A 25,971-nucleotide genomic window follows, 5' to 3' on the forward strand; every position below is an offset into this window, starting at 1 on the left:
TTGTATCTTGTATCTTCTTCAGTAAATGTCTCTATTTTTCATGTTACATGGCTGGATACTTTTCAGACAGACCTCATATACGTGCAATGGAATATTCTTCAGCCACGTAAAAAGGAAGAAAATTCTGAGATACGCTACTACACGGATGAACCTTGTCACAAAAGGACAAATAATATGTTTCCACTTATACGAGGTTCTTAGAGTTGTCAGAATCGCAGACAGAAAGTATAATGGAATGGTGGTTGCCAGGTGTGGGGGCGCGTAGGGAGTGGGACATTATTGTTTAACACATTGACGACCACACTAGAAAAAAAATTTTTTTCCTAGGGCCACAGTGTTTTACTAAAATAAAATGATCCTTTCTAACTGGTTATTTTTTATTGTTTCCTGTGTGTGAGTTATATGCAATGCAATCCAGATTTTTAGAATTAAATTGTCAATATTAATTGTAAGAATAAGATAAACAAGTAAGATTTTCAGGAACCAACTAGAGTTGTTTCACGTGGCCCCAGTCTCAAAACTCGCCTGAGCTAAATACAACTCACATGGCTTAATCATTAAACTAATCATTAAACTGTAATGGGGACAGAGTTTTGTTTTTGCAAGATGAAAACGTTCTGGAGATGGATGGTGATGATGGTTGCACAACAGTGTGAACATACTTCATGCTACTGAACTGTATGTGTTCACTTTTTTTGTTGTTGTTGGAGACAGAGTCTTCCTCTGTTGCCCGGGCTAGAGTGCCGTGGCGTCATCATAGCTCACTGCAATCTCAAACTACTGGGCTCAAGCAATCCTCCTGCCCCAGCCTCCCAAGCGGCTGGGACTACAGGCATCTGCCACCACACCCAGCTAATTTTTCTATGTTTTGTAGTGATGGGGTCTCGCTCTTGCTCAGGCTGGTCTCGAACTCCTGAGCTCAAGCGATCCTCCCGCCTCGGCCTCCCAGATGCTGGGATTACAGGTGTGAGCCACTGCGCCTGGCCTAACCATATGCTTAAAATTGTTCAAATGGTAACTTTTATGTCATATATATTTTAACACAGTAAGAAAGAGGGTATATCCAGGTGCGGGCACAGACGGAGGAACCGTCAAGCACGTGTGGGCAGTCTTCCTTACTGGCCAGAAAAGCTGAGCTGGGCAGAGCTGGGTGGGGCAGGCAATAGCTAGGCAAATCTGTCCCCCAGGGGCCCTAGACATGGCAGGAGGGGTGGCTCGTTGGTCACAGCCATCCCTGCTCCCATCCCGGGGGCCCTGCTGGAATGCCATTTCTGTTCTGCTCCTGGGGCTGGGGGGAAATCCCTCATGTTGCACAAACAGCCCAGGCTCCCTGCTGTCTGGGGCACAGGGTCCTGGACACCTAAGGGCCTGCAGAAGGTGTGGACAGGGCACCACACCCCCATCCCACCGCTCCCACCTGCTGCAGAGGAAGCCCTTTCCTGATGCCCTGTGCTGCCCATTTTTCTAACCATGTACTCGAGTTATTCCTCAGCTCAAAACCTTCCCAGCTCTCCTGAAAAGCATCCTCATTCTTCATCTCCATTTCAAAGTCCTCCGCAGTTTGGCCCAGAGACAGCCTCTCTTGGAGCCAATGGCATCAGACCGTTCCCATCCCATGAATATGTCCCTCTGCCTGGAATGTTCCGTCAAAAACCTGCCTAAGTGCATATGGCAGGGTGCCAGCACTTCACGCCACAGCTTACTTGTGCATCACAAGGGGGGTGACACTTCTACAGCAGAGAGTCCTAGCAATCACCCAGAGATCCATCGGTCCCGTCCGTCCGAAGAAAGGAGAGCAGCAGGGCCATCTGCAGCGCACAGCATCGCTCATAACGCGTGAGTGATGGATAATAATGGATTCTGGCCAAGAATACGCAGCCTGGGTCTAACTTTCGGTTTACAGGAACTACACAGCGTAGAGGAACAAATTAGGTGACATCACAAGGAAATAACCACAAGGAAATTAAGAATGAGAACATTAATTAATACAACAGTCTTGACTCTTTAGAAAGTCAATGTCATGAAAAAAAATGCAGGGAGTCTATTATAGACTAGAAAGAAATACTTGTGATGCATGAACCTAGATTGGGATCCTGATTTGAAAAATAAAACAGAGAAAGAGGAGGGAATAAAGGAAGGGAGGGAAGGAGGGAGGGAGAGAGAGAGGACAAATTATAAAATCCATTTGGGGACAATTGGAGAAGTTGGAATATAAACTGGGTGTTAAATGACACATAGGAATTATTGTTAATAATATCAGTTATATTTAATAATATATCATTATATTTATGTAAGACAATGTCTTTATTCTGAGGAGATGTATGCTGAACTATTTAGGGGCAAAGTGTCAAGCATTCATGATTTATTTTGCAATAGTGTGTCAGGAAAAAAAAGAAGCAAATGTGAAAAAAAGGCTCATCGTTGAATCTCGGTGGTAGACATATGAAAGTTCTTTGATGATTCCGTCTTCTATATTGTTTAATATTTTTGAAAACAGAAATTTTAAAGAGACAAAAGAAAACTCTGCGCATCTTCTGGTTGAAACATCGTCTCTCTCACACCCACCTTTCTTGTTCCCGCAACAAGAACGAGAGTCTCCTTCCCTCCCCGATCCCCGTAGACTCGGGGTCTCTGGTGACTTTGCTCTCCTGCTGAGCCAGGGGCTTTGCTCTCCTGCTGAGCCAGGGCTTCTTGGGGGCAAGGACTTCAGCTTATGTGCCTTTGGGTCCCCCTGTCCCACCACAGTGCCAGGCACACACCAGGGCTTAACGACCAACACTAATGGCTCCTGCATGCAGGCGCTGTGGAAGTCCTTAGTTTTATTCACTCCCTTAGGGACGAGGAGAGGTGGCCATTAGCATCGCAAGGCAATATCCGTTATCAGTGGTGGAGTCGCGTTTAGCACCAGGCCTGGCTGACCTGAATGTCTGCTTACTGTGTCCAAGTTGAATCTAAACTCCATTGGTCCTTAACTCCCCACTCCTTCCCCACCTTCCTTCCCCTCCTCACCTCCCTCTTCCCTCCCTTCCCTTCCTCCTCCTTTCTTCCTTCTCCTTCTCATCTTCCTTCCCCTTCTCCTCACAAGGGCAGAGCAGAGAGCCCTGGACCTCAGTTCTTACCACTCCCTGTCCCTCTCAGGGTCTCAGTTTCCCCAGCTATAAAAGGAGGGGTTGGACAGTGGAAGTGTGAAGGTTACCAGCTTCCCATCTGCACAGATTCTCTGAGCACGAGCACATGCCGGGGTGCTCCTCCCCAACCTCCTAGCCCCGCACCCCAGGCAGCCCTATGGTGCTTGGGTGGGGGGTGGCTGAGGACAGAGAGTCCCCTGGCCTTGGGAGCTGTGGCCCCTCTGCCCAGCCCAGCCTGGACCAGCTGGCTCGTAGCCTGGGACGCTAGCTCACAGACAAACTGGTTTTCCCTCTGGTTGGCAGCCCGGACGCCCAGCCCTGTGTGGTTCGCTCCTGGCCCGAGGCTGGGCCGGCTCCTTCCAACTGTTCTGGAGTCTCGGGGATCGTTGGCACTGCCGTCAGGGAAGGCTGCCATCGGAACAGGCTCTGCTGCACCCGGGGTCTGCAAGTGGGACGGCGTGTGGCAGGAGCCTGTGGGCTGTCCTGCCTGGTCCTGTTGTCACCACCTCTAATGGCGAGTGAACCCGAGGGTGGGCGCTGGGAAGCCCCCTCCCCAGTGGACTAGCCCAACACCCTCCGTGGACAGATGGAGAACTCAGGCCCCAGGGGAGGCAGGACTCCTCCAGGACATGGCTGCAGGGGTGGGGAGCCCAGGGGCACGGTCACCCAGCGAGGGCTGGCAGCGGCCAGGGCAGAGATGGGAGTGGGTGCAAAGCAGGGAAGGAGAGGCCAGAGAGCCGGAGGCCGGGAGCCCAGGGCTCTCTCCTGTGTCCTTAGCTGTCCACGCCCCTGCGGGTGCCCAGTCCTCTCCTCTGCAGCAGTGGGAGGTGGGCCCAGAGCACCCCGATGCTCTGGAAAACCTGGGGTGACTGTGAGCCTCAGTTTCCCCATCTGTCCGCATGAACTTGGACTGGATCATTCCTTCAGCAAACACTGCACTGAGCTCCTGCTGTTTGCCAGGGCCCTGCTGGGCTCAGGGGGGCATGGATGAGCAAGGTCCACAGCAGCCCACAGTTCGGGACTTGGGATTTTAAGGGGTGAAGCTTGGGGGTCCATCATGGTGTGGGAGAGACATCCCCCAGACCAAAGCAGAGCTTGTCAGACCCAGACTGGCAGGGTGCCGAGGCCTTCCTGGCCTGCCTGTGGCCAGCACTCTTCGTCACCTGCCCTCTGTCCTTCTGGCTAGGGCCACATAGATCCCATGGCCGGTGCCAGCTCCGGGCAGGGAGGTGGGCTGTGCAGAGGGGAGCGGGGGGCCCTTTGAACATTGGCGGGCCTGGTTCAGCCTCCCAGGCCGGTCCCAGTCCAGAGGAGGAGTAGGAGGGTGAGCAGCCGCCCAAGACCCCCTGCCACGGCCCCCTCCCGGAGCCGGGAGGCAGCTCGGTTCCCTGGCAACATCCTGAGGAATCCAGCGGCTGCACACTGGCTCCCTTCCTCTCTCCTCCCACCGCCCGCGGGGGCTGGGAGGCGGAGGCACTGAGCCCCATTATAAAGAGCGACAGAGCTCAGGCAGCAGCAGCACTGAGCTGTCGCGTGGCCCCAGCCGCCTGCTCTGGGCCTCGCCCGGACCCTCGCCCACCCCAGCCATGGCTCCGATGACGCTCTCGTGGCTGCTCCGCGTGGCTGTGCTCTGCCATCTGACCGTCCTGCTGGCCGGTAAGTGGGGCCTGGACTTGGCACGAGCAGGGTAGCGAGCCCCCCAGCCCCGGCTCTGGTCCCCAGGCCTGACGTTGGGGCCGCGGACCCTGCCTGGGTAGGGCCGAAGGTCTGCCACAGCCCCTTCCCTGGGGATGTGCGAGAGGGGCTGGGGCCGCCCGCCCGGATGCAGTGCCGGGAAGGTTTCCAGTCTCCGCAACTGTCCCCGCCTGGCCCAGTGAGCAAGGTGGCTGCTGCCTGGCAGCAAGAGAGGTGGTGTGGGAGGCACGAGGGAGCCAGGTGGGGGGGTGCCAGGAGGGAGGGCGCTGCGGGAACCTGCAGAGGCTCCTGGGGGGGTGTGGGGGTGGGCGGCCCTGGCTGACAGTGGGCCGGGACCCAGGGTTAATGTGTAACCCGCAGCCCTGGCCCCAGGCCAGGCCGCAGTTAGGACTTCCTCCTGCCCTGATTTCAAGGCCCCCAGGAGTAGGGGGCCCAGGACCAGTGAAGGTCAAGGTTATTGCATTGCTGCACTGGTCTGTAGCCCAGTCCCTCTGCCCATGTCTACCCTGTCACGCTGTTTCCCTCCTCCAAGCACAGTTTAGAAAATGCTTTCGCCTCCAGTCACTTGCTCGCTGGAGCCCAGGACCTGGTAGGGCATGGTGTTATCCATCTCACCTGATACGGGTAAGATGGAAGCTCAGAGAGGTTTAGAAACTGGCTTGAGGATGCACAGCCAGCAAGTGGGGCAGGAGAGGGTAAGGCTCACGGGGACCAGATGCAGGAGAAAGGGCGGATGCAGGCGCACCACCTCTGCGGGCCACGCTGCCTCCGTGAACCGCTGGTCAGCCCCCTCTCCGGCGGTGCCCAAGTCATCAGGCAGGTTGGCACTCAGAGAAAGTGGGATTTTGGTTTAGGGCACACAGAGAATCTGGGAGCGTGAGAAGCATCCCCCAGCTTCTAATCTAGGCTATCTCCATGGAAAAGACTCACCAGTGTGGCAGGAAGCGGGTGCGTGGGGGGACGTGGAGGGGGCAGCGGGGATGAATCGCTGCCGGCTGCCTGCTTTCGGGGCTTGGGCCCTAAGGCCCGAGGTGTTTGGGGGTAGCAAGGACTGGAAGATGGGGAATTAGATGGAGGCTGCTTTGTGATAGTCTTGCTGTGTGACTCTGAGCAGGATCTGGCCTTCTTTGGTCCCAGATGTTGTACCTTTAAATATAGCTATTACCTGCAGGGGCGGGGTGGAGTGGGCTGATGAGGTTCCAGTGCCCATGAGGGTGTTCTGGAAGAAGGAGGAGGAGGATCACTTTTACTAAGCTGATGGGGGTCCTATGCTAGGATTGAAAGGGGTCCTGGGTGCGCTGACTAGCAGCCTGGGGCTTCAGGACCACCAGGCTCCTACCTTAATCTTCTCATTGACTTTGAGATATTGGGCGCTATTTCAGCCTTTCTGAACCTCAGTTTTTCCTTTTGTAAAACTGGGCATTCGACCAGGCCCACCTTGGGGGTCCTCACGAGCCCTGACGTTTGTGGCTCCGAGAGACCCCCTGAGAGCCCCTGCAGGACGAGGAGGTGGTTCGGAAGCCACCGGAGGGGCCCCGAGAGAAGGCTTGGGGGCTTCGTGATGGCTTCCCTGGCTGGTGCAGGGCAGCTACGTCAGTCCCCAAATGTGGGTTTGTGGAGCTGTGGCAGGCAGGAGGCTCCTGCGCTTTATATAACAAACCTGCAGACACAAGTCAGAGCAGAGGATTTTTTCCCCCCAAGCCCTGACGCATTCACTCCCACTCAAGTCCTGGCAAGAAAGAGAAAAAAAAAAAATCTGTTTTAAGCTCGTATAGTCTGCACCCCTGATTAGCAGTGGGGGTGGACAGGGAAGGCAGGGGAGGATAGATCCAGAGTGTCAGATCTAGGCTTCTGTCGAGTTTAAATAAAAATTCCTCTGTCTCCCTGTTGGTCAGGGTTTTATATGTCACCAAGCAGTTCCGCATGCATTCATTCAACAAATATTTATTGGACACCTATCATGTGACAGGCACGGCTCTAGGTGCTGAAGCCACAATGATGAATGAATTGCCAAAGATCTCAGCCTTCAGGGTGCCGAAATTTGACTGAAGAAGACAGACAGTACACAAAATTAATCAGTAAACAATGTGGTCTGTCAGAAGGAAAAAAAGCACTGTGATCAAAAAAAAAAGAAAGAGAAGGGAGGGGAGGTGTTGGCATTTTAAATAGGGGCCTTAAGGAAGCCTCATTTAGCAGGCAGCATTTGCACAGTTTTGGGGAAGGCCAGGAAGTGAGCCACGCAGATGTCTTTGGGGCCGTGGTCCTCAGTGGTCATTCTGCCCCAGCTCCCCGGGAGACATTTGACAGTTTCTGGAGATATTTGTGGTTGGTACAAATGTCCCAGTGCATTTGGTCCAGGGGTACTCCTGGCATCTGCTGGGTGGAGGCCAGGATGCTGCTAAACATCCTACAGTACAGGACATGCCCCCATAACAAAGGGTCATCTGGCCCAAAATGCCGGTAGTGTCACTGTTGAGAAACCCTGTGCTAAGGGAGGAATGCTCCAGACGTTAAAAAATGTTTATTCTTACGCCTGTAATCCTAGCACTCTGGGAGGCCGAGGTGGGCGGATCGTTTGAGCTCAGAAGTTCGAGACCAGCCTGAGCAAGAGCGAGACCCCATCTCTACTAAAAATAGAAAGAAATTATATGGACAGCTAAAAATATATATAGAAAAAAAACTAGCCGGGCATGGTGGCGCATGCCTGTAGTCCCAGCTACTCGGGAGGCTGAGACAGGAAGATCACTTGAGCTCAGGAGTTTGAGGTTGCTGTGAGCTAGGCTGACGCCATGGCACTCACTCTAGCCTGGGCAACAGAGTGAGACTCTGTCTCAAAAAAAAAAAAAAAAAAATGTTTATTCTTACAACCACCCTGTGAAGCAGGTATTGTCACGTCCATTCTACAGATAAGGAAACTGAGGCTCAGAGAGACTAAGTGACTCGCTCAGGACACATAGCTGAGCAATGGCTCAAGCCCTCCCTCTATCACCTCACCCCAAGATCCAGGACATTCCTGTCTGGAAGCCTCTTAGCTGTCCTTGAGGTCCAGCCTAAAGGACACCTCCTCCAAGAAGCCTCCCCTGGTCACTTGCAGTTGGAAGTGGTCTCTCCCTCATGTAAACCCCAGTACACTTGTGGTATGTTCTGGAACATAGTGTTTCTACTTGGTGTCTAAGGCAGCCTAGAACAGTGGGATCTTTAGGGGCTGGGTGAAAAACCAGCTCTGCGTCTAAGCAGCTGTGTGAACTTGGGCAAGTTTCTAACCTCTCTGATTCTCCTCTTCTGCATCTGTAAAATGGGGCTAACAATACTCCCTTTGCAGGAATGTTGGGAATTAATGAGAGCAGATGTGCCTGTGCCAAACACAGGGTCTGGTACACAGTAGGTGCTCAACAAAAACAGCTCTGATACTTCGTGCAGGTGTTTTACCTGCCCCTCAGGCTGGGAGCCTTCTGAGGGCAGTGGCAGGGCTTGCTCACCCCACTGTGCCTCAGAGCACCCAGCACAGGGCACGAGGGAGAGACCAGCATTTGTTGGTTGACTGAACAAACATAGTGATCTGACGGCATTTACTGGGATTGAGGTGCGCCCTCCAGCCTCAGCACCGGCAACTGTGGGAGACAGAGCTCCAGGTTAAGGACAAGAGGGCTTTGTATGTATTCAAAAGTGATTCAAGCCAGTGTTGGCTGAATCAGGAAGTGGATGGATGGATGAATGAACGGTGGGCTCCTGGGGGATGGACGGATGGGTGAGATAAGGACATGGAGGATGAACAGGCGGTAGGTGGATGGATGGATGGGGATGAGCAGGCGAGGGTGGGAGGCAGACAGGCGGGCGGGTGGGGCATGGGAAGGAGATTGACAAGAGGGAGTAGGTAAATGGATGGATGAATGAAGGATGGGCTGGTGAGGGAGGGAGGGATGGGTGCGTGAGGTGAAGGGGGGAAGATGGATGGGTGGGTGGCAGGTGGGTGAGTGGGAGTGGGTAGACGGATGGATGGGGGACAGGTAGGCGGAGAGGGGTGGGAGACAGAGAGGTGGGCGGGTGGGTCATGGGTAGGAGACTGACAAAAGGATGGATGGATGAGATGATAGAAAGATGCATTGCAGAGGAATAAGTAGATTGAGACATAATTTCATTCAATGCATATTTACTGAATATCCGCCTCATACTTGATGCTGAGAAACACTGCGACACCAGGACAGATAAGGTCCCTGCCCTCCTGACGCTCGTATGACAGATAATAGATGGCTGGTTGAACGAGGCATTATCTCCATTTATAGAAAAGAAAACTTCAGCTCTGAGAAGGGACAGGTGACCCTTCCCGGCAGAACCAAGAACTGAGCCCGGTCAAGAGCACTGAGGCACCATGGCAGAGGGCATGGACCTTGGGGACAGGGTGACTTTGTGGCTATCTAAAGCCCTGGAGGCGGGCAGTGGCCTTCCCCATGCTGGATGTGGGGCCCACTGAATGGACCTTTCCTCCTGCCCTCTGGGCAGCCTCCTTTTCGTCGTCCTATGTCGGGTCACTCAGGGGCACCTTTTTTTCTGGGGCTTCCCCAGGAAGACATCTGTCAGGCCATTCTAGGGGACTGCCACCCGGCTCCACTCAACAGAGCGTGGCGAGGCTGCAGCTGAGTCATTCTGAGGTCCGATGGGGAAGAAGGGGGTGGCCAGCCTGCATGGTGACTTTCATGTCCTGGTCCCTCGGAGATAAAGGACAGCCTGTGACTCCGGGAGGGTCCTGCCCACCCCAGGAGCTGCTCGTGCTGACCCTCAATGACCCAGCCCAACCCTGCAGGCCCCAAACCACGCTTCCCATGGGGCGGGAGTGATGGGAGGGGAGGCGGTAGATTCTAGAAAGTCTGTGTGTGTGTGTCTGTATTGAGACAGCGGAGTATGTTAGCATGGCCACATGCATGCAAGCATTTGTGCACGAACAGTGTGTGCTCTAGTCCCAGGGGTCAGCTGGAGAAGATCAGCCTGACTCCACTGCCCTGGAAGTCCTGGCCTCTAGATGTTCACAAACCCCTCTCGGGTCTTGCTTTTGCCAGACGGAACCTTGACCCAGATTTGAAACTCAAGCTCTTCCTTATTTTTCATACCCATTCTCTCTGCGCTTACACCAAGCAGAAAAAATTTTGCTGGAGATTTTAGGGGAAGGAGGAAGGGGGAAATGCAATGCAAACAACTTCAAATGTTTACACCAAATACTTGGGTGTAGTCATCCTCGTCCGGGCCTGGGGTTTCTCTCTGGCCCCACGTGGTAGCTAGTGCATGCGGCTGCCCACCCAGCCATGCCCCGCACCCCCACCCCCCGTCACCAACCTTCCCCCTTGCTCCTCTTGCCTGGGAACTCCAGATGCCTCTCCCTCCCTTAAGCACAATGATTCGGTACCTCCCAGCAACCGCTCTCGAACTGGTTCTGGCTCTCACTGGTAGAACAAAAGATGATCTGCTCAGCGGACCCCACCTTTCTTAGCAGGCAGTTGCACTTACGTGTTTAACAAAGTGTATTATCTGCTACATGGGCCTAGTCCTATGTACGTCTGTATGTGGTTTTGTGTGCGGGGTATGTATATGTGCCATTGTGTTTGTTGACATGTGTGCGCATGTGTGCACGAGTCACAGGGTGGGCGCATGAGATGGGGGTGGACAGGGGTCTGGTGCGTCTCAGAGGTTGTGGAATTCATGAACGTGAAGGAGCCCGAGAAGAATGGGGTGTGGGGCAGAGGCTTAGCAGGTGACCTGCCGGGGAAAGGCAGGGGTGAGGGGCGGGCAGGGCCACAGGCCGGGAGGGAGCAGGAGCCGGGCCTGGTGGGAGGACCTGTCCCAGCACACGCTGGCTGCGCGACCTCCCGAAGGTCCCAGTCCTTCTCAGACCCGTCTCTCCAACAGACCAACTGCCTGTGGCAACTTAATTTTAGAAACATTTCAGATATGCCAGGCAAAAAGAGCTTTATGAGTAAGAATTCATTTTCTTTAATCCTTGCAACAAGCCGATGAGGAAGATACTAATTTTGTGCCTATTTTATGTGGGGAAACTGCAGCACAGAGAGGCGTGGAGGGGGAGCGGGGCCGGGTCAGGGGCCAGGGTGCAGGGCTGTGGCTCTGGCTTGGGGGGTGTGACAGGGACGAGCGGGCGTGGGGCTGGGAGCCAGATGCCCGCGGACAGCCCTGCTGACCGGGGGCCTCTGTGCACTCAGGACAGCACCTCGGTGTGAGGAAATGCAACATCACGTGCCACAAGATGACCTCGGAGTTAAACGTGAATTTACTCATCGGCTATCGACGAAACCAGGAGTCGTGTGGCAAACGCGCCATCATGTAGGTACCGCCCTCGGGACAGTCCCCGGGCTCTGCCACTCCATGTCCGTACCCACGCGCCCGGCCTGGGCTGCCAGCCAACGTCTGCGGCAAACCCGCCTGCTGCTCCCGGCCTGCCGGCCCCCTCACTGACCTTACTTCTGGCCACACGGCAAAGGTGCGGGCGGCTTTCTGAGTGGCCCTGGCCTGTGGCCTCGGGCAGCCACTGAGGGTGATCGATCACGCCTCCGGGGCGGAGGCACATTCTGCACAGCACTGGAACCCGCTAGAGCTCACGGGGCGGCGCAGCATGGCCGTTGCACAGTGCGGGTCCCAGACTCCACAGACGGGGGCAAATCCGGCTTCACCTCTCCCTGGCTGGGGGGCCCTGATCACGTCGCTCAGTCTGTGCACCTTGCTTTCCTTGTCTGTGAAGTGGGTAGCTAGGAGGATGAAGGGCCACAGCGTAACTAACGTGCTTGCCAGGGTGTGGCCACAGCAGCCCTTTGACAGATGAGGAAACGGCCCTTGTGAGACTTTGGGGGGTGATTACGCTGAGCCACTTTCCCCCTGCCTGCTGGGGAGCCCTGGCCATCCTGGTCACTTGCTCCTCCTGGGGCCTCTCCTGGGTACTGCCCAACTGCCCAGCCCTAAGGCCTCTCTCCAGAACTGACTTTCGGCCCTAAAGCAGTCTTAGCCGGGCCCAGGGGCCTGGCAGCAGGAAAGGCCCTTTGCTTTCTAGGCTGAGCTAAAGGAAGTCCTGTGTTTCCTCTCTCGACTGTGCAGCTTCTGAGACGGGCAAGGGACAGAGTGTGCTCCTGCCTGACCTCTCTGCTCACAGCCAAGGCTGGCTTCCCGCCCCCCTTGCCCTCTGGATGAAGGGGAAGTGGGAGGCGGGGAGGGGTCGCCATGCCCCGGGGGACCTGCACGGTCACACGCCGGCCTCCTGGGGCCAGGTGCATTGACTTTACCTCTCTGAGCCTCTGTTTCCTCATCTGTGAAATGGGAATGCGTGTGGTAGCCACCTCGCATGATGGGCGTGAGGTTTAAACACAGGAAAAATGCCAAACACAGGCCGTGGCGTGGAGCGGGGGCCCCAGTCAGCTCTGAGCTGCGGTCTAGTTGGTGAACCAGCCACACGCAGCTTCAGAGGAAGTTCAAGGTTTGGATGGCACTCAGCGTCCCATGGGGCTGCCATAGATATGTGGCCCCAGCTCCCTAGGAGCCCCCACTGCCCGAGGACGTGCACTAGGGGAGGAGGGAAGGGGCCCAGAGTGCAGCCTGTAGTCGTGAAACAAGGAGAGAGGGAACAGGACTTTGCGACACAGCGTCGTTTCCGGAGTGCAGGGGTCCCACCTTGGAGCTCACCTGTCATACACCTGGCATCAGAGGACATCTGTGAAGTCCCCTCTCAAGCAGGAGACTCACAGCCCAGAGCCCCCTGCCTTGATGGTAACAATATTATTAACATTATTATTTTCAGCTGTGACTGACCTCCTACTCTGAGGCAGGTGCTTTACATAATTTGCCTTTTTTACAATGACACAGAAGTAGGGTCATCAACTTGTCCCCTTTTGCCTGGGACTTTCCAGGTTTTACAATGGAAAGTCCCTCATCCTGAGAACCCCCTCTATCCCAGTTTTTCTAGAACATTGGTCACCCTCTGAATGGCAGGCACTGTTATCCCCCTTGCTCAGGTGAGGACCCCGCGGCTCAGGAGGTTGAGTTGCCCGAGGCCTCACAGCTAGCGAAGGGACAGCAAGATTTCCAGCCAGGTCTGTGCACTCGCTGAGCATGTGTGCTGGGCCCCCGCACCCCCCTGGGCCCCCCCGGCCTGGGTTGCTGGTACCTGGGCATCACTGGGTCCCTGTCTTCCTCCCTTGTAGCTTGGAGACCAAGCGGCACAGATATTTCTGCGCTGACCCAAAGGAGACATGGGTCCAAGAAGCCATGAAGCATCTAGACCAAGCATCTAGCCAGGCTGCTCCTGACGGCAGGTCCGAGAAGCAAACTGGCCCCAGGGAAATGTACCCGTCTGCAGCCTCAGAGCCTGAAGCCACCGTGCAAAGCCGTGGTCTGGAGATGACTCCGTCTTCCCAGGAGGCGCACAGAGCTTTGGGGACTTCCCCAGAGCTGCCAATGGGAGTGTCTGCTTCCTCGGGGACCAGGTTCCCCCCAACTTCAAAGGCTCGGGATGGAGGGCCTGAGGACACCGAAATTTCTACTCTGGCCGCCATCTCCACTGCTACCACCTGGCAGAGTTCCGCAGCCTACGTGCCTGGGACTGGGCTCTGGGCCGAGGAAAAGACCTCTGAGGCCCCCTCCACCCAGGCCCCACCCACCCACGCTCCCTCCACGCAGACCCCCACCACCCAGGCCCCACCCACCCAAGCTCCCTCCACTCAGACCCCCACCACCCAGGTCCCCACCACCCAGGTCCCCTCCACCCGGGCCCCCACCACCCGGGCCCCCACCCTTTCCCACCCAGCCCCGGAGGAGAATGCTGGGGCTGAAGGCCATGCTGTGAGTGAGGAGGGCCAGAGCCCCCGGCCGGAGAACTCTCTAGGGCCCGAGGAGATGGATCCCGTTCCAGCTCACACGGATGCTTTCCAGGACTGGGAGCCCGGCAGCATGGCCCACGTTTCTGCGGTCCCTGTCTCTTCTGAAGCGACCCCCAGCAGGGAGCCAGTGGCCTCAGGCAGCTGGGCCCCCAAGGCGGAGGAGCCCATCCACGCCACTGTGGACCCGCAGAGGCTGAGCGTCCTTATCACCCCTGCCCCTGACCCCCAGGCGGCCACGCGGAGGCAGGCGGTGGGGCTGCTGGCCTTCCTTGGCTTGCTCTTCTGCCTGGGGGTGGCCATGTTCGCCTACCAGAGCCTCCAGGGCTGCCCTCGCAAGGTGGCGGGCGAGATGGTGGAGAGCCTCCGCTACGTTCCCCGGAGCTGTGGCAGCAACTCCTACGTCCTGGTGCCAGTGTGAGCTGCCCCCCGCCTGCATCCAGCCATTTGACTCAGACAACTGCCTGGGGTCCCCTGTCTTCATACCCCCCCTCACCCAAGGGCCTGGCCTGAGCTGGGGTGACCACAGCGGGAGGTGTGGTCCTCTAGGTGTGAACTGCTCCGAGCTCCCGGGCACACCCCAGGAGGCCGGCCTCGACCATTCTCGGCCTACGGGGACAGAGGGAGTGGCCTCCCAGCTCAACCCAAATCCAGAAACTCTCCTCTGCTGCTGGCTGGTCAGAGGTTTCCTTTGACACCGTCCCTGCCCCAGTGGACGATTATTTATTGAATGCCCAGCCCCCGACCCACACCTCCCTGTGGGCACCATGTTACCCCCTCTCACAAATGAGCATCAAGCCAGGCCCCTGTGCCCACTCCCTCTGACCCCATCGTGTCTCTTGGTCCTGCTGCAGTCGCCAGTCACCCCGGCCACCTGCGGTGCTATCTCCCCCCCATCCTCTGTGCACAACCCACGCCCCAACTGGTGACATGTCTTTTCCTGCATGAAGCTAGTGTGGTGCTCCCAGGGACAGCTCTGCCCTCGGTTAGGCGTCGTGGAAGGGGAGATAAAGCTATCTGGTGGCTTTGATAACTGGTGGCTTTCCTCCTGGGTCCATGCTGCGTAGTGAAGGAACATTGACTCTGAGCCTGTAGGCCGGGTTCTTGTCCCGGGTCCCCGCCGGCCTGCCAAGCTAATCCCATCTGTGAAAGGAAAGAAGGATGGCAGATATGTGGCACTACCTGTACCCCTGACATCACGAACTGATCCCAAGACCGTTTTCCCAGACCCTGGATGCAGCCCACCATCGTTATTGGCAGAGCACTTTAGACTGTCACTGCCAGCAGGTCAGACTGGTCACTGGACCCTGTGACCGGGAGGGCCTGCAAGGGAGGGGGTCGATAGTTCAAGGCCCTGCCCTGTGGGTCCCCACATGGGAGTGGGTACAGCCGAGACCAGCTCTGAAGCCCCTCTCAGACTTAGCCACTGAGACAGCCTGAGCTCTGCCCCGCCAGGAGGACCAGGGGACAGAGGGACGGGTGAGGGAGGAGAGCTGGCGACAAGGACATGTGAAAGGAGCCAGGAAAGAGCTTCAGGAGCAGCTGCCCTCCCGATGCTGCTCAGGGGCTCGTGCAGGCGCTGGGCCTCATGTCCCCTGTCCCCTGTGGTCCCACACGCCCCGGTGCTTTCCTGCGGCCTGGGTTCTCCTTCCGCCTCTCTCACTCCCTGAAAACACTGTTCTCTGCACTCCAAGACCTTCTTCCCTGATCTTTGCCCTCACTGCAGGCAGGGCCAGGGATTTCCACGTTGTTTTCCATGAACCCCATGTTTATTTCTGAAAGGGACGCTGCCTGGGGCGGGGGCGGGGCAGCAGGAGAGGGGAAGTGGTGGGCACAGAGTCAGGGCTTCCCTTTCTTGGCTGCGGAAGACTCAGGCGTGCCCGATGGGGCTGCCTGAGCTGAGCCGCGCCCCACGGTTGGAGCTGGGCCTGCGGGACTCAGCCCTCCGCGTTCCTGGTGGCAGCTTTCCCCAAGGGTGACCCTTGCCCTCCACCCGAGGTGCCAGTGACACACTCCTTCGCAGACGGGTGCTCTGAGGAAGAAGACACAGCTCTGATCCACCTAGAGAGGGAAGTCGCACCACCCTGACCATCTGGCCTCCCACCCACCCCCGCTGGGGACGGCACAGTGTGCTTGGGGAGCTCAGGACCCGGTCCAGGTGGCGTTGCTCTGATGGCTCAGAGAGGGTGGGAGCAGGTCTGAATGCACTTTGTTCTGGCTCCTCCCCGCTGGGAGAGCCCTCAAGGATGGGACACCTGGCGACAGGGCTCCCTTCCTTTGTGAGGAAGCTGCTGGGGGCAGCTGGTCCCCCTTCCATGGACTTGGTGAGCTCCTCTAAGCAGGACATGGACAAGGACAATCTGGGGAAGGCTTTGGAAAGCGTAGGTTGATCCTTTTACTTTTCCAACCCTCATCACTAATATCCGTGCCATTTTGTATTTTACTAATAAAATTTAAAAGTCTTGTGAATCAAATAAAAGTGGTTTCTCTGGGACAGGCCCAGCAACCAGGGCCTTGGGGTGGGGGACAAAGAAAGGGAGGGGCCAACACACCCTCTGTCAGCCCTGGGGGCAGAGGACAGGAAGTTCTTCAGAAGTGGCATTGGAGATGGGAGTGAGGATGGTTGGGCCCCTGGCCTGGCTCTGTTCTGCCCAGCTGTGTGATGCTGGGCCAATGTCTTTACCTCTCTGATCCTGTATAAATGTGGGTGTGAGACTTCTACCCTGGCAGGACTCAGAATCCCTTGTGCAGCCCTATCCCATGCCTGCTGAACCACCGTCTCAGGAGCCCTGGTATCACTATCAGTGGTGACCCCCGGGGACAAACAGGGCCACATTTTCCTATTTGCTGCCTTTGTTACTGAAAGCTCAGCATGTGTCCTCGAGGCCGCATCAGAAGCAAGAACAAGCAGAGAACAAGTGGTTTGAGAAGAAAAGAGAAGTTTATTACTTTGCCAGCAAAGGAGGAAAAATAGTGGACTCTCATCTCAAATCCAAATTCCTGAACATAAACAGAAATACAGAGGTTTTAAAGGGAGGCCCTCAGTTCTAGGCCGCCGGGTTAAAGATTCTAATCATCCCACCTCTGTCAAAGACGGAGCCTGTGACCTCTGCCCACCTGGGCCCACTGAGCTATTCCCTGTAACACAAAGACCAAAAGACATTCTCCCTCCCCGAGGCAGGGATGCAGGCCAGGCCGCAGTTCCCAAAAAGAGTGGGGATGTTTTGAAGAGACGGAAAATATTTTTGCCATTTTTTTTCAGGCCATTCCCTCTGTAACGTATTCCCCACTCTCTATCTTCCACATCTATGGGAGGAGGGGCCGCTATGCTGTTGCACCTTGACTCATTCCTGGTTCAGACAAAGATCAAAGAGGGATCACTTCTTCTCAAGGGACTTGAGGGTTCATAGGTGTGACTCAAGTGTGAGCCTCCTGGTGGCCCCTAAGCCCTCCAGTGTCCTGGGATGGCATCATAGGAGCTGCTGTGGACAATCGTGCAGGTTGGAAACTGCACAAGAGTGCCCCCGGCCACGCCCAGGCTACTGGTACACAATATTTCATGGATTGTGAGATGCACCCTTTTCCACACTGTGACAGGTTTGGAACTGGGATTCGTTTTGCACTCAATGGCTTGTCATAGTGTAATTGGCAGGGTTTTTTATTAGCAGTTTATTAAATATCATAACATCTTACTATCAACAGCATCTTAGATTCAATGTCTGCGTGGTATTTTTAAAAATTAGAGGCAACATTTAAAAATTAGGAATTTGCACAAATGAACTCACTTTCCTGTGTTCCCTCGGGTGAATCGGAAGATCTGGTCCCACCGGCACATGCTCCCCCAGGGACAGTGGGCAGGGCCCGAGCAGCGGCTGACCCTTGAGATGGGGCAGGCCCCGGTGAGCCCCCGACTCTCCTGCCACCCCCTCCACCTCTGGGAGCTCCCCGACCCTGTGCCCTTGCCAGTTGCTATTCATCATTGCCCTTCTCTCGTTCTCTTACGGTAAGGATAGTTTTCTCTGAGCCCAAGGCCCCACCGAAAGTGAGTCAAGGAAAGACAGACCATGATGCACACATGATTTCTCTTGTACTCTGCTCATTTTACCACCTGCCAAACCTCAGAGATTCGGGTTTGCAGTTCCTGCAGGAATCAGTGTTTGCTATCTCTGCACAAAGCTGCAAATTCCGGTTCTCCCTTCTGCAGTGAGCTCTCCCTGCTTCTCCCCAAACCCAGTTTTGTCTGGCATTTGCCCATGCCCACCCCAAGGCAGGAGCTCACTGCAGACCTCATCCCAGCCCCCAACCTCTCCCCCCCACACCACCCAGCAGCAGGAGACACCAACAGAGGCTTTGAGATGAAATGATTCCTGTCTTTTCATCCATTCTTAGGTAATATTGAAGCCTCCTGTGTCTTTTCATCCACTCTTAGGTTAGATTGAAGCCTCCTGTGCAGGCTCAGGACAAGGGGTGGGGGGGGGACCCTGGTTTTTCCTGCTCCGTCCAGGGCAGTTCCCCAGGGATCCGGAAGTGTTTGTATTGTTTTATTTTTCTCTTTCAGTTACAGAGCTAACCTTTAGCTGAGCAATTCTTACCATTAATGCAGAGTTTGGATGGGGCCAGTATTATATAATATTACTTACATAATAATAATATAATCAGACATTAATGTTTACCATGTGCCAGGCAGTGTGCTAAAATTATGTACAATGATCCCCATCTTACTGATGATGAAAACGAGGCTCGTAAAGGACACGTGACTTGCTCAAGGTCACACAGCTCATAAGCAGTGGAGCTGGGAGGGGACTCAAGGTCTCTCTCCAGAACTCCGGAACCTTAAGCAGTGTTTCTGAACGAGTGAGCCTCAGTCTGCGGAGCGCAGGCTCCTGAGCCCTGATTCCGACCTACTGAATTCAGACTCCGGGAGTGGAAGGTGGAAACGTGCACTTGGAAGTCACAGCACCCCCTCCCCACGTCCCCTCGCCTCTCCCTGGCTCCACCCCGCACTGCCTGCAAATGAAGGGATTTGGCACCTTGCCAAATTTTACAGCCGTTGCACCAGGCGACCAGATCCCACCCCGAAAGCCTTTCAGGGCCCCGTGAGCAGTAGCCACCCTCTGCCCTTTGATGTTAGTCCCCTCCGCTCCCGTGTCCTCTGTACATTCCCCGGCAGGGTGAGGTCAGGCAGAAAAACACAGAAATGAATGGCTGGGAATTTCCAGCTTGGGGCTGAATAATAGGCGTCTGGGAGGTGTTCGTGTGCGCATGCGCAGCCGCTGCTGCACGTGCACACGCGCTCTGGCGACCACCGGTGCCCCCGTGCGTTTCTGCTCAGTCACGTGCTTTACTGGATAGATGATGATTCAGGTGCGGGGAGTTAAGAAAAGATCTAGCGCCAGGCTGGCTTTAGTGCCAGGCTGGCTTTCCTGCACGGAGAGCAAAGTACAGCAGCTGGAACCCTTTCAGGATCTCCTTAATCTTGTCAAATTGCGGTGGGGAGAGTGCTTCTGAGCCCAGAAGAATTCCTAGAGCTGTGTATGTTCTGGAAGAGACGCAGCTACTCTTACCTTCAGGGATCTTGCTGTCCCTGGAGGACAGAACAGAATTATTTGCAGTGAGCATCTTGTTTTCCGGGAATATGAGAGCAGAACGACACAGGACTCTGACTGTTATGTTATGTGACTTTGGGCACGTTATTTAACCTCTCTGGCCCTTGGTTTTCGCCTTTGTAAAATAGGAATAACAACAACTCACCTATGGGCAAAGATGTCATGAGATAATACTTGCTAAACACTTAGAAAAATGGCATTCCCGTGGTGAGTAAATAGAACCCATGATTATGCAATAGATGTTTCCAAAGGGTTTGACACTTCCTGTTTTTGTTTGCTTTTGTTATTGGGTACTCAAACAAGACTACAGAATTATAGGATATCCATAAAGAAATGCAGTATTCTTGATTTTTTTTTGGTAAAGTAGGATGGAGAATAAGCCAGGTGTGGTGGCATCTCCCAGTGACTCGGGAGTCTGAGGCAGGAGGATCACTTGAGCCCAGCAGTTTGAGGTTGCTGTGAGCTACGATGATGCCACGGCACTCTACTAAGGGTGACAGAGCATGACAAAAATAAATAAATAAATAAAAGAAAAAAGTTCACGTGTTGGAAACTTTGTCCCTAATGCAGCAGTGTTGAGAGGTGGGACCTTTCGAAGGTGACCGGGTCGTGAGGACTCTGCCCTCACAAATGGATTAATCCATTCATGGATTAATGGGTTAGCAAGGGGGTGGGTTAGTTATCACGAGTGGGTCTGTTATAAAAGCCTGTTTGTCTCTTGTGAGACCCTTCATCGTGTGATACCTGGTGCCACCTTGGGACCCTGGAGAGACTCCCCCCCACCACCAAGACCCTCACTAAGATGCTGCCCCCAACATTGGACTTCCCAACCTCCAGAACTGTAAAAAATAAATGTCTTTTCTTTATAAATTGCCTCGTCTGTGGTATTGTGGTATTCAGTTATAGCAATAGAAAATGGATTAAGACACTTGGCAAGGTCAAACCTTATGAAGCCCAACTGATGAATCATTGACTAGCAAGGTAACTTGGGACAGAAAGGGAAGTTTATTAGTTTCCAGTCCTTGCAGACTCTAGTCCAGCTAATCTCCATGGACATGTCGTGTGAGAAAGAAACAAATCTGAGTGGTGTCAGCCCCTGAGAGTTTGGGCTGATTTGTTACTGCAGCATCACCTGGCCCATCCTGACAGGGACAGCATCCAGAAAGATTGAACTAAGCAGGCATGACTTCTCAGTAATCTGCATGAGGCTGTTTAAAAGCTTGAAAACACACTCTTAACTGAAATAAACATGCATTTCACAATCTAGCTCTCTCTCTCCTCCTTCTCTCTCTTTGCAGATGGGATGGAGGTCAGCCTCAGCATGGCCAGCTGTCTGGATTTATTTGGAATTGTCGCTGAGTGGAGTTGGAAAGAAGGGTTTTGCAGTTTCTCGGAAGTACATTGGTGATCCGAGTTGAGTTTTAATGGCCCAGAGGGGCTCCAGTAGACAAGGAATAAACAGGGGGAGAATATTGGCATTACCAAGTGCCAGCTATTTGCTGGGTGATTTGGCTCAAGCATGTCCTAAGCCCAGAAGGCAAACCAGGCTACCCAGGGCCCATGGGCATGGAAATCGGGTGTTTTGACACAGCTCCTGGGACTGGCAAGGGACTTTCGGAGTCTTGCTTTTCCTGGAGGATTTCCATTTGTCGGCTGGCTCCAACCTCATTCTCCTGCTGCCGCCGCCCCCAACCCCATTCTTACCCTCCCCCCAAACCTTTGGTCACACATTCTTTTATATCTTCAAGCCAATCTTTTCCCTCCCTGAGATAACTTACCCTTCACTGTTCCCCTGGCCAACTCCTACTCATCCTTTGGTCTCAGCTTACATGCCACTTCTTCCAGGAAGCCCTCCCTGACTTCTTGGTTTAATGAAGATTCCCCGCCATGGGTACTCACAGCCCCTGTGCCCATCCATCATAACCCACACGTGCCCCGACTGTACCTGCTTGCTTCACCATGTGTCAGTGAGACCCGTGAGGGTAGGCGCCTGTGTGTCCTGTTGCCCTTTGTGTCCCAGTGACCCACACAGGTCCTGGAAGGGGTGAATAGGGGAGGGGCCAGAGCCGTGTGTGTCCTTTGGCACTCCCAGACCTGGTGCCTGTGCTGTGCCCTTTGCAGTTTATGGAAAGCCAGCCTGTCTGCGTGGGAAGCTGCACTTCCAGGCATTTCCTGGTGGAAATATTTAATTGTCACAAAGGGATGCCAGAGACCAAGGAGGTTATCTGTGAAGATGTGTCCATGTCACTCCTGAGCCCTTCTGACGCTCCAACCACAGTTACATCCTGGCCAAGACATTGTTCCCCAGGCCTGGCTGGGACCCCCAGGAAGCCTGGGCTGGCTCAAGACCCTGCTTGTCTCCCAATCTCCCCAAAGGAATGAGCAGGTGGGGGAGGAATCTAGCAGCCCTGGACTCTCAGGGTCTCTGAATGCCACAGCTTCTGCCTGTCTGGACATTTTCCTGGGTGTCCCCTTCTCCCCACCCCTGGTTCTCCCCTGTGCCTGTGTGGCTGTTTCGAGGCTTACACGTTGCCATGACCACCATCAGATGGATGGAGTTGGGATCCCATCCAGGTGTCCCAGGGCCCTCTTTCTAGGGTATCAGGGACACAGGTACCACCAGGTACCCACAGAAACGGTGGCAAGGAGAGAGGGGGAGGGGAGTCACTCATCTATTGCCAGAGACACCGATGAACGGCACACTGGCCTTCCTCTCTTGAGGTTCACTGTCCCGATGACATCACTGTGAGCCTTTGAGTGAACCTTCTCTTGTCGTCCCTGCCATGGCTCTCAGATGAGCTCGTACTCACAGGAGCCCATTTTCCACAGCGGGGCACAAAGCCACAGAGAGATTAAGGACCCTACCCAGAGCCGAATAGTCAGTAACAAGCCAGCAGGCAGCCTGACTGCAGACACCCCACTTTTTTTTAGTAAATTGTGGTACATTTAGTGTATAGAATACATAGCACACAATGATGAAAAGAAAGAAACGCATTGGCGAATATCAACACCAATGACTCCCTCACGTACAACACGGCCAGAAGTGGAAGTACAGATACAAGATTATAGTATTAATGTAAAGCTTACAAATGTGCGTAAACAGTGCTATATATTGTTAAGGACATACGCACATTAGTGAAATGTGAAGAAACCCATGAGACTAACAGATGCCAAATTCCGTTTCCTCTAGCATGGGGGGGGTGATTAGGAGAGGCCCGTGGGGCTCAGTGACGCGGGCGATACGTCTGTCAACCCGGCGGTGGGCACGTGGGCGTCGTGGTTAGCAAGGCTGGTGCCTCCCCCCCAGACTCCACTCCCTGTGGTTGATTTTACTTCTAACTCTCTTTCCCAAGCTCCCCAGGGATCGTGCTGAAGCTGCCCTCTAGGGACCCTGCCTGAGGGGCTTCCACCCCTTCTCTGTCCTCCTTCTCCCCCTCCCCCCACCTGCCCAGGGACCACACCCTTAGTGAGCCCAGCCAGAGACGACGGAGAGCCCAATTGCCCACAGAACTGGGAGTGCTGAAGGGAGCCCAGGCAGGGCAGAAAGGAAGGGGGACCCTGCGGTGACCAGGCGGGGTCAGACGGCCACAGCCCAGAGGGTTGCTGAGGTGCCGGCTTCTCTCTGGAAAGGGGCTTTCTAGGGTAGGGGCTCAGGCTCTGCTCAGAAGTGTCCACGCCCCTCCTGACCCCCTGGGGTGAGCCATGATCCGGGTGGGACTGTGCTACCCGTCAAATCGCCAAGTGCTGATGCCACGTGACCCCTTTCCCTGCTGGCTTCTTTGCCGTGGCTGAGGTCGGACAGGGATGCAGGGAGATCACCAAGGCCTTTCAAAGAGGCTGGACCCACCAGGTGCCTCGGAAAGGGTGCGATGCTCTTCCCAGGATGCCGAGCTCTTGGCACCGACCCTGGTGCCAAACAAACTTCCCTGTGGAGCACAGAGGGTCCAACTGGGCAGGAAGGTCCCCCTAGGCAGGCTGCCACCCTAGGAGCAGCAGACCTGTGACTTCTCAATGACTTCTGTCTTTGTACCCCGAGGGGTGAGCCTTGAATTGTCCCAGTGCCATCAGGGAACCAAAGACCTGCCTTTGAAATAACTTGGAAACAGGGAGACGCTGCCTGGAAAGAGAGTCAGGCTGTAGCACTGAACAGAAGGACTCGATTTACAGGGTGCAGAGGGAGCCCAGAAGTCCTGGGGTCCGGGCACCGGAGGCCATTGATGAGGCCATTGATAAGAGTGGGTTTCAGTGGGAAGGGTTTGCGGGCTCTGCGTCGGGACGATGCTAGCCATTCAGCCATTCATTCACTTAAGTCAACAAATACGTATTGAGAGTCTACCATGTCCCAAGGGTTACACTTCATCGAACAGAAGAAACCAAGGCCTCTGTCCCCTGGAACTTCCATCCCAGCGGGGATAGGAGTCTGGGGTGCAGGCGGGAGATAGGCAACGAACCAAGGACATAATAAATAAGGAAATGGCATGATGTGTCAGAGGGCGAAAAGTATTAAGGCAAAAAAGAGAAAAAATAGAGCAGAGGAAGAGGTGGGTGGGATGCAGTTTGGAATAGGGCAGGCTTCGCCGAAAGGTGACAGGTAAACAAAGATTTGAAGGAGGCGAAGGTGTGAGTCATGCAGGTATCTGGGGAGAGAGCATTCCAGGCTCAAAGAACAGTCCCGTGCGGGCATCCTCAGGAGGGAGCCTGTCTGGCCAGTTTGGGGCCAGAGGGGAGGCCAGTGTGGCCAGAGCAGAGTGAGGGGGGAGGGACAGGAGGGGAGAGGGCCGAGGGCAGGGCACGGAGCTGGGGGCGCCTGGTGGCGGCTGTGCAGAGAACAGACCGCAGGGGCAGGGACGGCGGCAGGGCGAGCTCCCAGGAGGCGGCTGTGGGAAGCCAGCGAGATGCTGGTTTCTGGGTGCGTTTGGAAGGCACAGCCACGAGCCCGCCGACAGATGGGAAGCAGGGGGCGAGAGGAAGAGGCACCAAGGATAGCGCCCGGAATTTCTGGCCCGAGTACCCGGAAGGAAGGGGCAGGCGGGGAATGGGGGCGGGGCGGGTGTGGGGGTGGGTGACAATCAGGAACTCCTCTCGGGGCTGCTGGGGGGTGGCGATGCCTCTTGGGCATGTTGAGTAGGCAGCTGGATGCACCAGTCTGGAGTTCGCGAGAGAAATGGGGAGTCGTTGACATACAGATGATATTTAAAGCCGGGAATGCGTACAGTTTGCCAGATACGTGCAGTGAGGCAGTTGATGCGAACCAAAGCATCTAACGCGGTTAGTGTTATCATTCTCGTTTTGAGCATGTAGAGATCGGGGCTCGGAGAGCAGTGACTTTAAGTTCAAAGTGCCACCACCTGTGGACGGGAGAGCTGGATTCAAAACCGGGTTGCCTGCCTCAGAGCCTTTGCTCCTAAGCCCACAACTGCACGGGGACACCTTGCTTGATCTTTTACGGCATGCCACGTGGGGGAGATGGGTAGACTTTGGTTCGTGGGGAGATACTCCAGACAAGAAGGGGACAGGAGGTTGGAAGCAGCAAACCAAGTCACATAGTAAGGAAACACGCTGGCCCTCAGAGGAGCGGAATGTTGGGAAGGGTGGGCTAGACTGAGGGTGTGGCTTCAAGAGTGGCCTGAAGGCTGGATGCAGAGGAAAGCAGGGAGCCACTGATGGTTCTCGAGGAGGGCACACCTTGGCCAGAGCAGCTTGTGAGAGACCCACCAGATATGGGCATGCAGGCTGGACGGTGTCAGGAGAGACCAGAGAGGAGGAACTCTGCCCAGAAGGTGTTGAGGCTGCCCGGGTTGAAGGATGAAGGTTGAGCCGGCGGGAGTGAGCAGGAGGTGGGGAAGCCAAGCAGAGTCTCTGCTGATGGGACCCGGGGGTGGAGGCACGGAATGAGTCAAGGGCAAAGTTTCAGGCTGGCGGGGCTGATGGGGAGGTGGGGTGATGCCGAATAGAAAAAAGGGAAGCTGGTTTGAGAGGAGACTCGATCTCTCATTGCTCGTTCTTGGGGCTGAGTGAACCCCGAGGGGACAGATTTCTGCCTCCCAGGAGCCCACGGTCCAGTGTGGGAGACAGACCGGCCAGGACCTGGCTAGACTGCCAGGCAGAGAGAGCGGAGGCGTCCCGCAGACAGGGGGGCAAGCAGAGGCCGGAGGAAGGGGCAGGGTCCAGGGGTGTCTGATCAGTCACTGGTCGGGCTGGGGACAGGATTTAGGGAGTGTCCGGCCAGAAGTCACAGGTCTGGAGCAGATGACTTCAGGGAGGGAGAGAAGGTTGCTTGAGGCGAAAACAAAGTTTGGGACAGAGGACCAGGCACGCTCTGCCACCTGCTAGCTTGTGCCCTTGGACCGGGTTTTTAAACCACTCTGATTGGTCTCTAATTTCTCATCTGTAGAAAATAATAGTTCTTACCTCCTAAGGTTGCCGGGAGGACAAAGTAAACTAATAGGTGTAACCGCTGAGCCCCTGCCTTGCCTGTGAGGAGAGCTCAGCCATGTTTCTGAGAAGAGGAGCCCACAGGTGCCCAGGAAGGAACCGTGTCCCGAATCCCAGCGGTTGGATGTCGAGAAGGGAACGGGCTCCCAGGGAGCACAAGGAGATTCACAGAGCCCGCTGGAGACCAGGAATTTACATACATCCTCCCAGCTAATTCTCCCAGCCATGCCATGAGGGAGCGTC

At 55.1% G+C, this 25,971-nt stretch overlaps 1 protein-coding gene across 2 annotated transcripts; it reads left to right on the forward strand.

Annotated features, from left to right (window-relative positions):
- Positions 1-4,650: 4,650 nt before the first annotated feature.
- Positions 4,651-16,116, forward strand: CX3CL1 (C-X3-C motif chemokine ligand 1). 2 transcript variants are annotated; one of them, XM_069497811.1, is made up of 4 exons: positions 4,651-4,787; positions 11,015-11,150; positions 13,016-13,445; positions 13,566-16,116. In XM_069497811.1, exons 1-4 carry the CDS (start codon positions 4,715-4,717, stop codon positions 14,106-14,108), a joined length of 1,182 nt encoding a protein of 393 aa, XP_069353912.1. In that variant the 5' UTR covers positions 4,651-4,714; the 3' UTR covers positions 14,109-16,116. The 2 variants fall into 2 exon arrangements, with proteins under 2 accessions (XP_069353912.1, XP_069353911.1); XM_069497810.1 differs by having other exon boundaries at positions 4,651-4,784; positions 11,030-11,150.
- Positions 16,117-25,971: the final 9,855 nt, after the last annotated feature.

The sequence above is a fragment of the Eulemur rufifrons genome, chromosome 23 (genome assembly GCF_041146395.1).
Source record: "Eulemur rufifrons isolate Redbay chromosome 23, OSU_ERuf_1, whole genome shotgun sequence".
Classification (NCBI taxonomy): Eukaryota; Metazoa; Chordata; class Mammalia; order Primates; family Lemuridae; genus Eulemur; species Eulemur rufifrons.

Excerpts from the sequence above, each read along its gene's own strand:
- CX3CL1 (XM_069497811.1), top strand. The coding sequence starts at position 4,715 with ATGGCTCCGATGACGCTCTCGTGGCTGCTCCGCGTGGCTGTGCTCTGC. Across the intron at positions 4,788-11,014 it reads GACCGTCCTGCTGGCCGGTA|CCTCTGTGCACTCAGGACAG; the intron begins AGTGGGGCCTGG and ends GCTGACCGGGGG. Across the intron at positions 11,151-13,015 it reads TGTGGCAAACGCGCCATCAT|CTTGGAGACCAAGCGGCACA; the intron begins GTAGGTACCGCC and ends CCTCCCTTGTAG.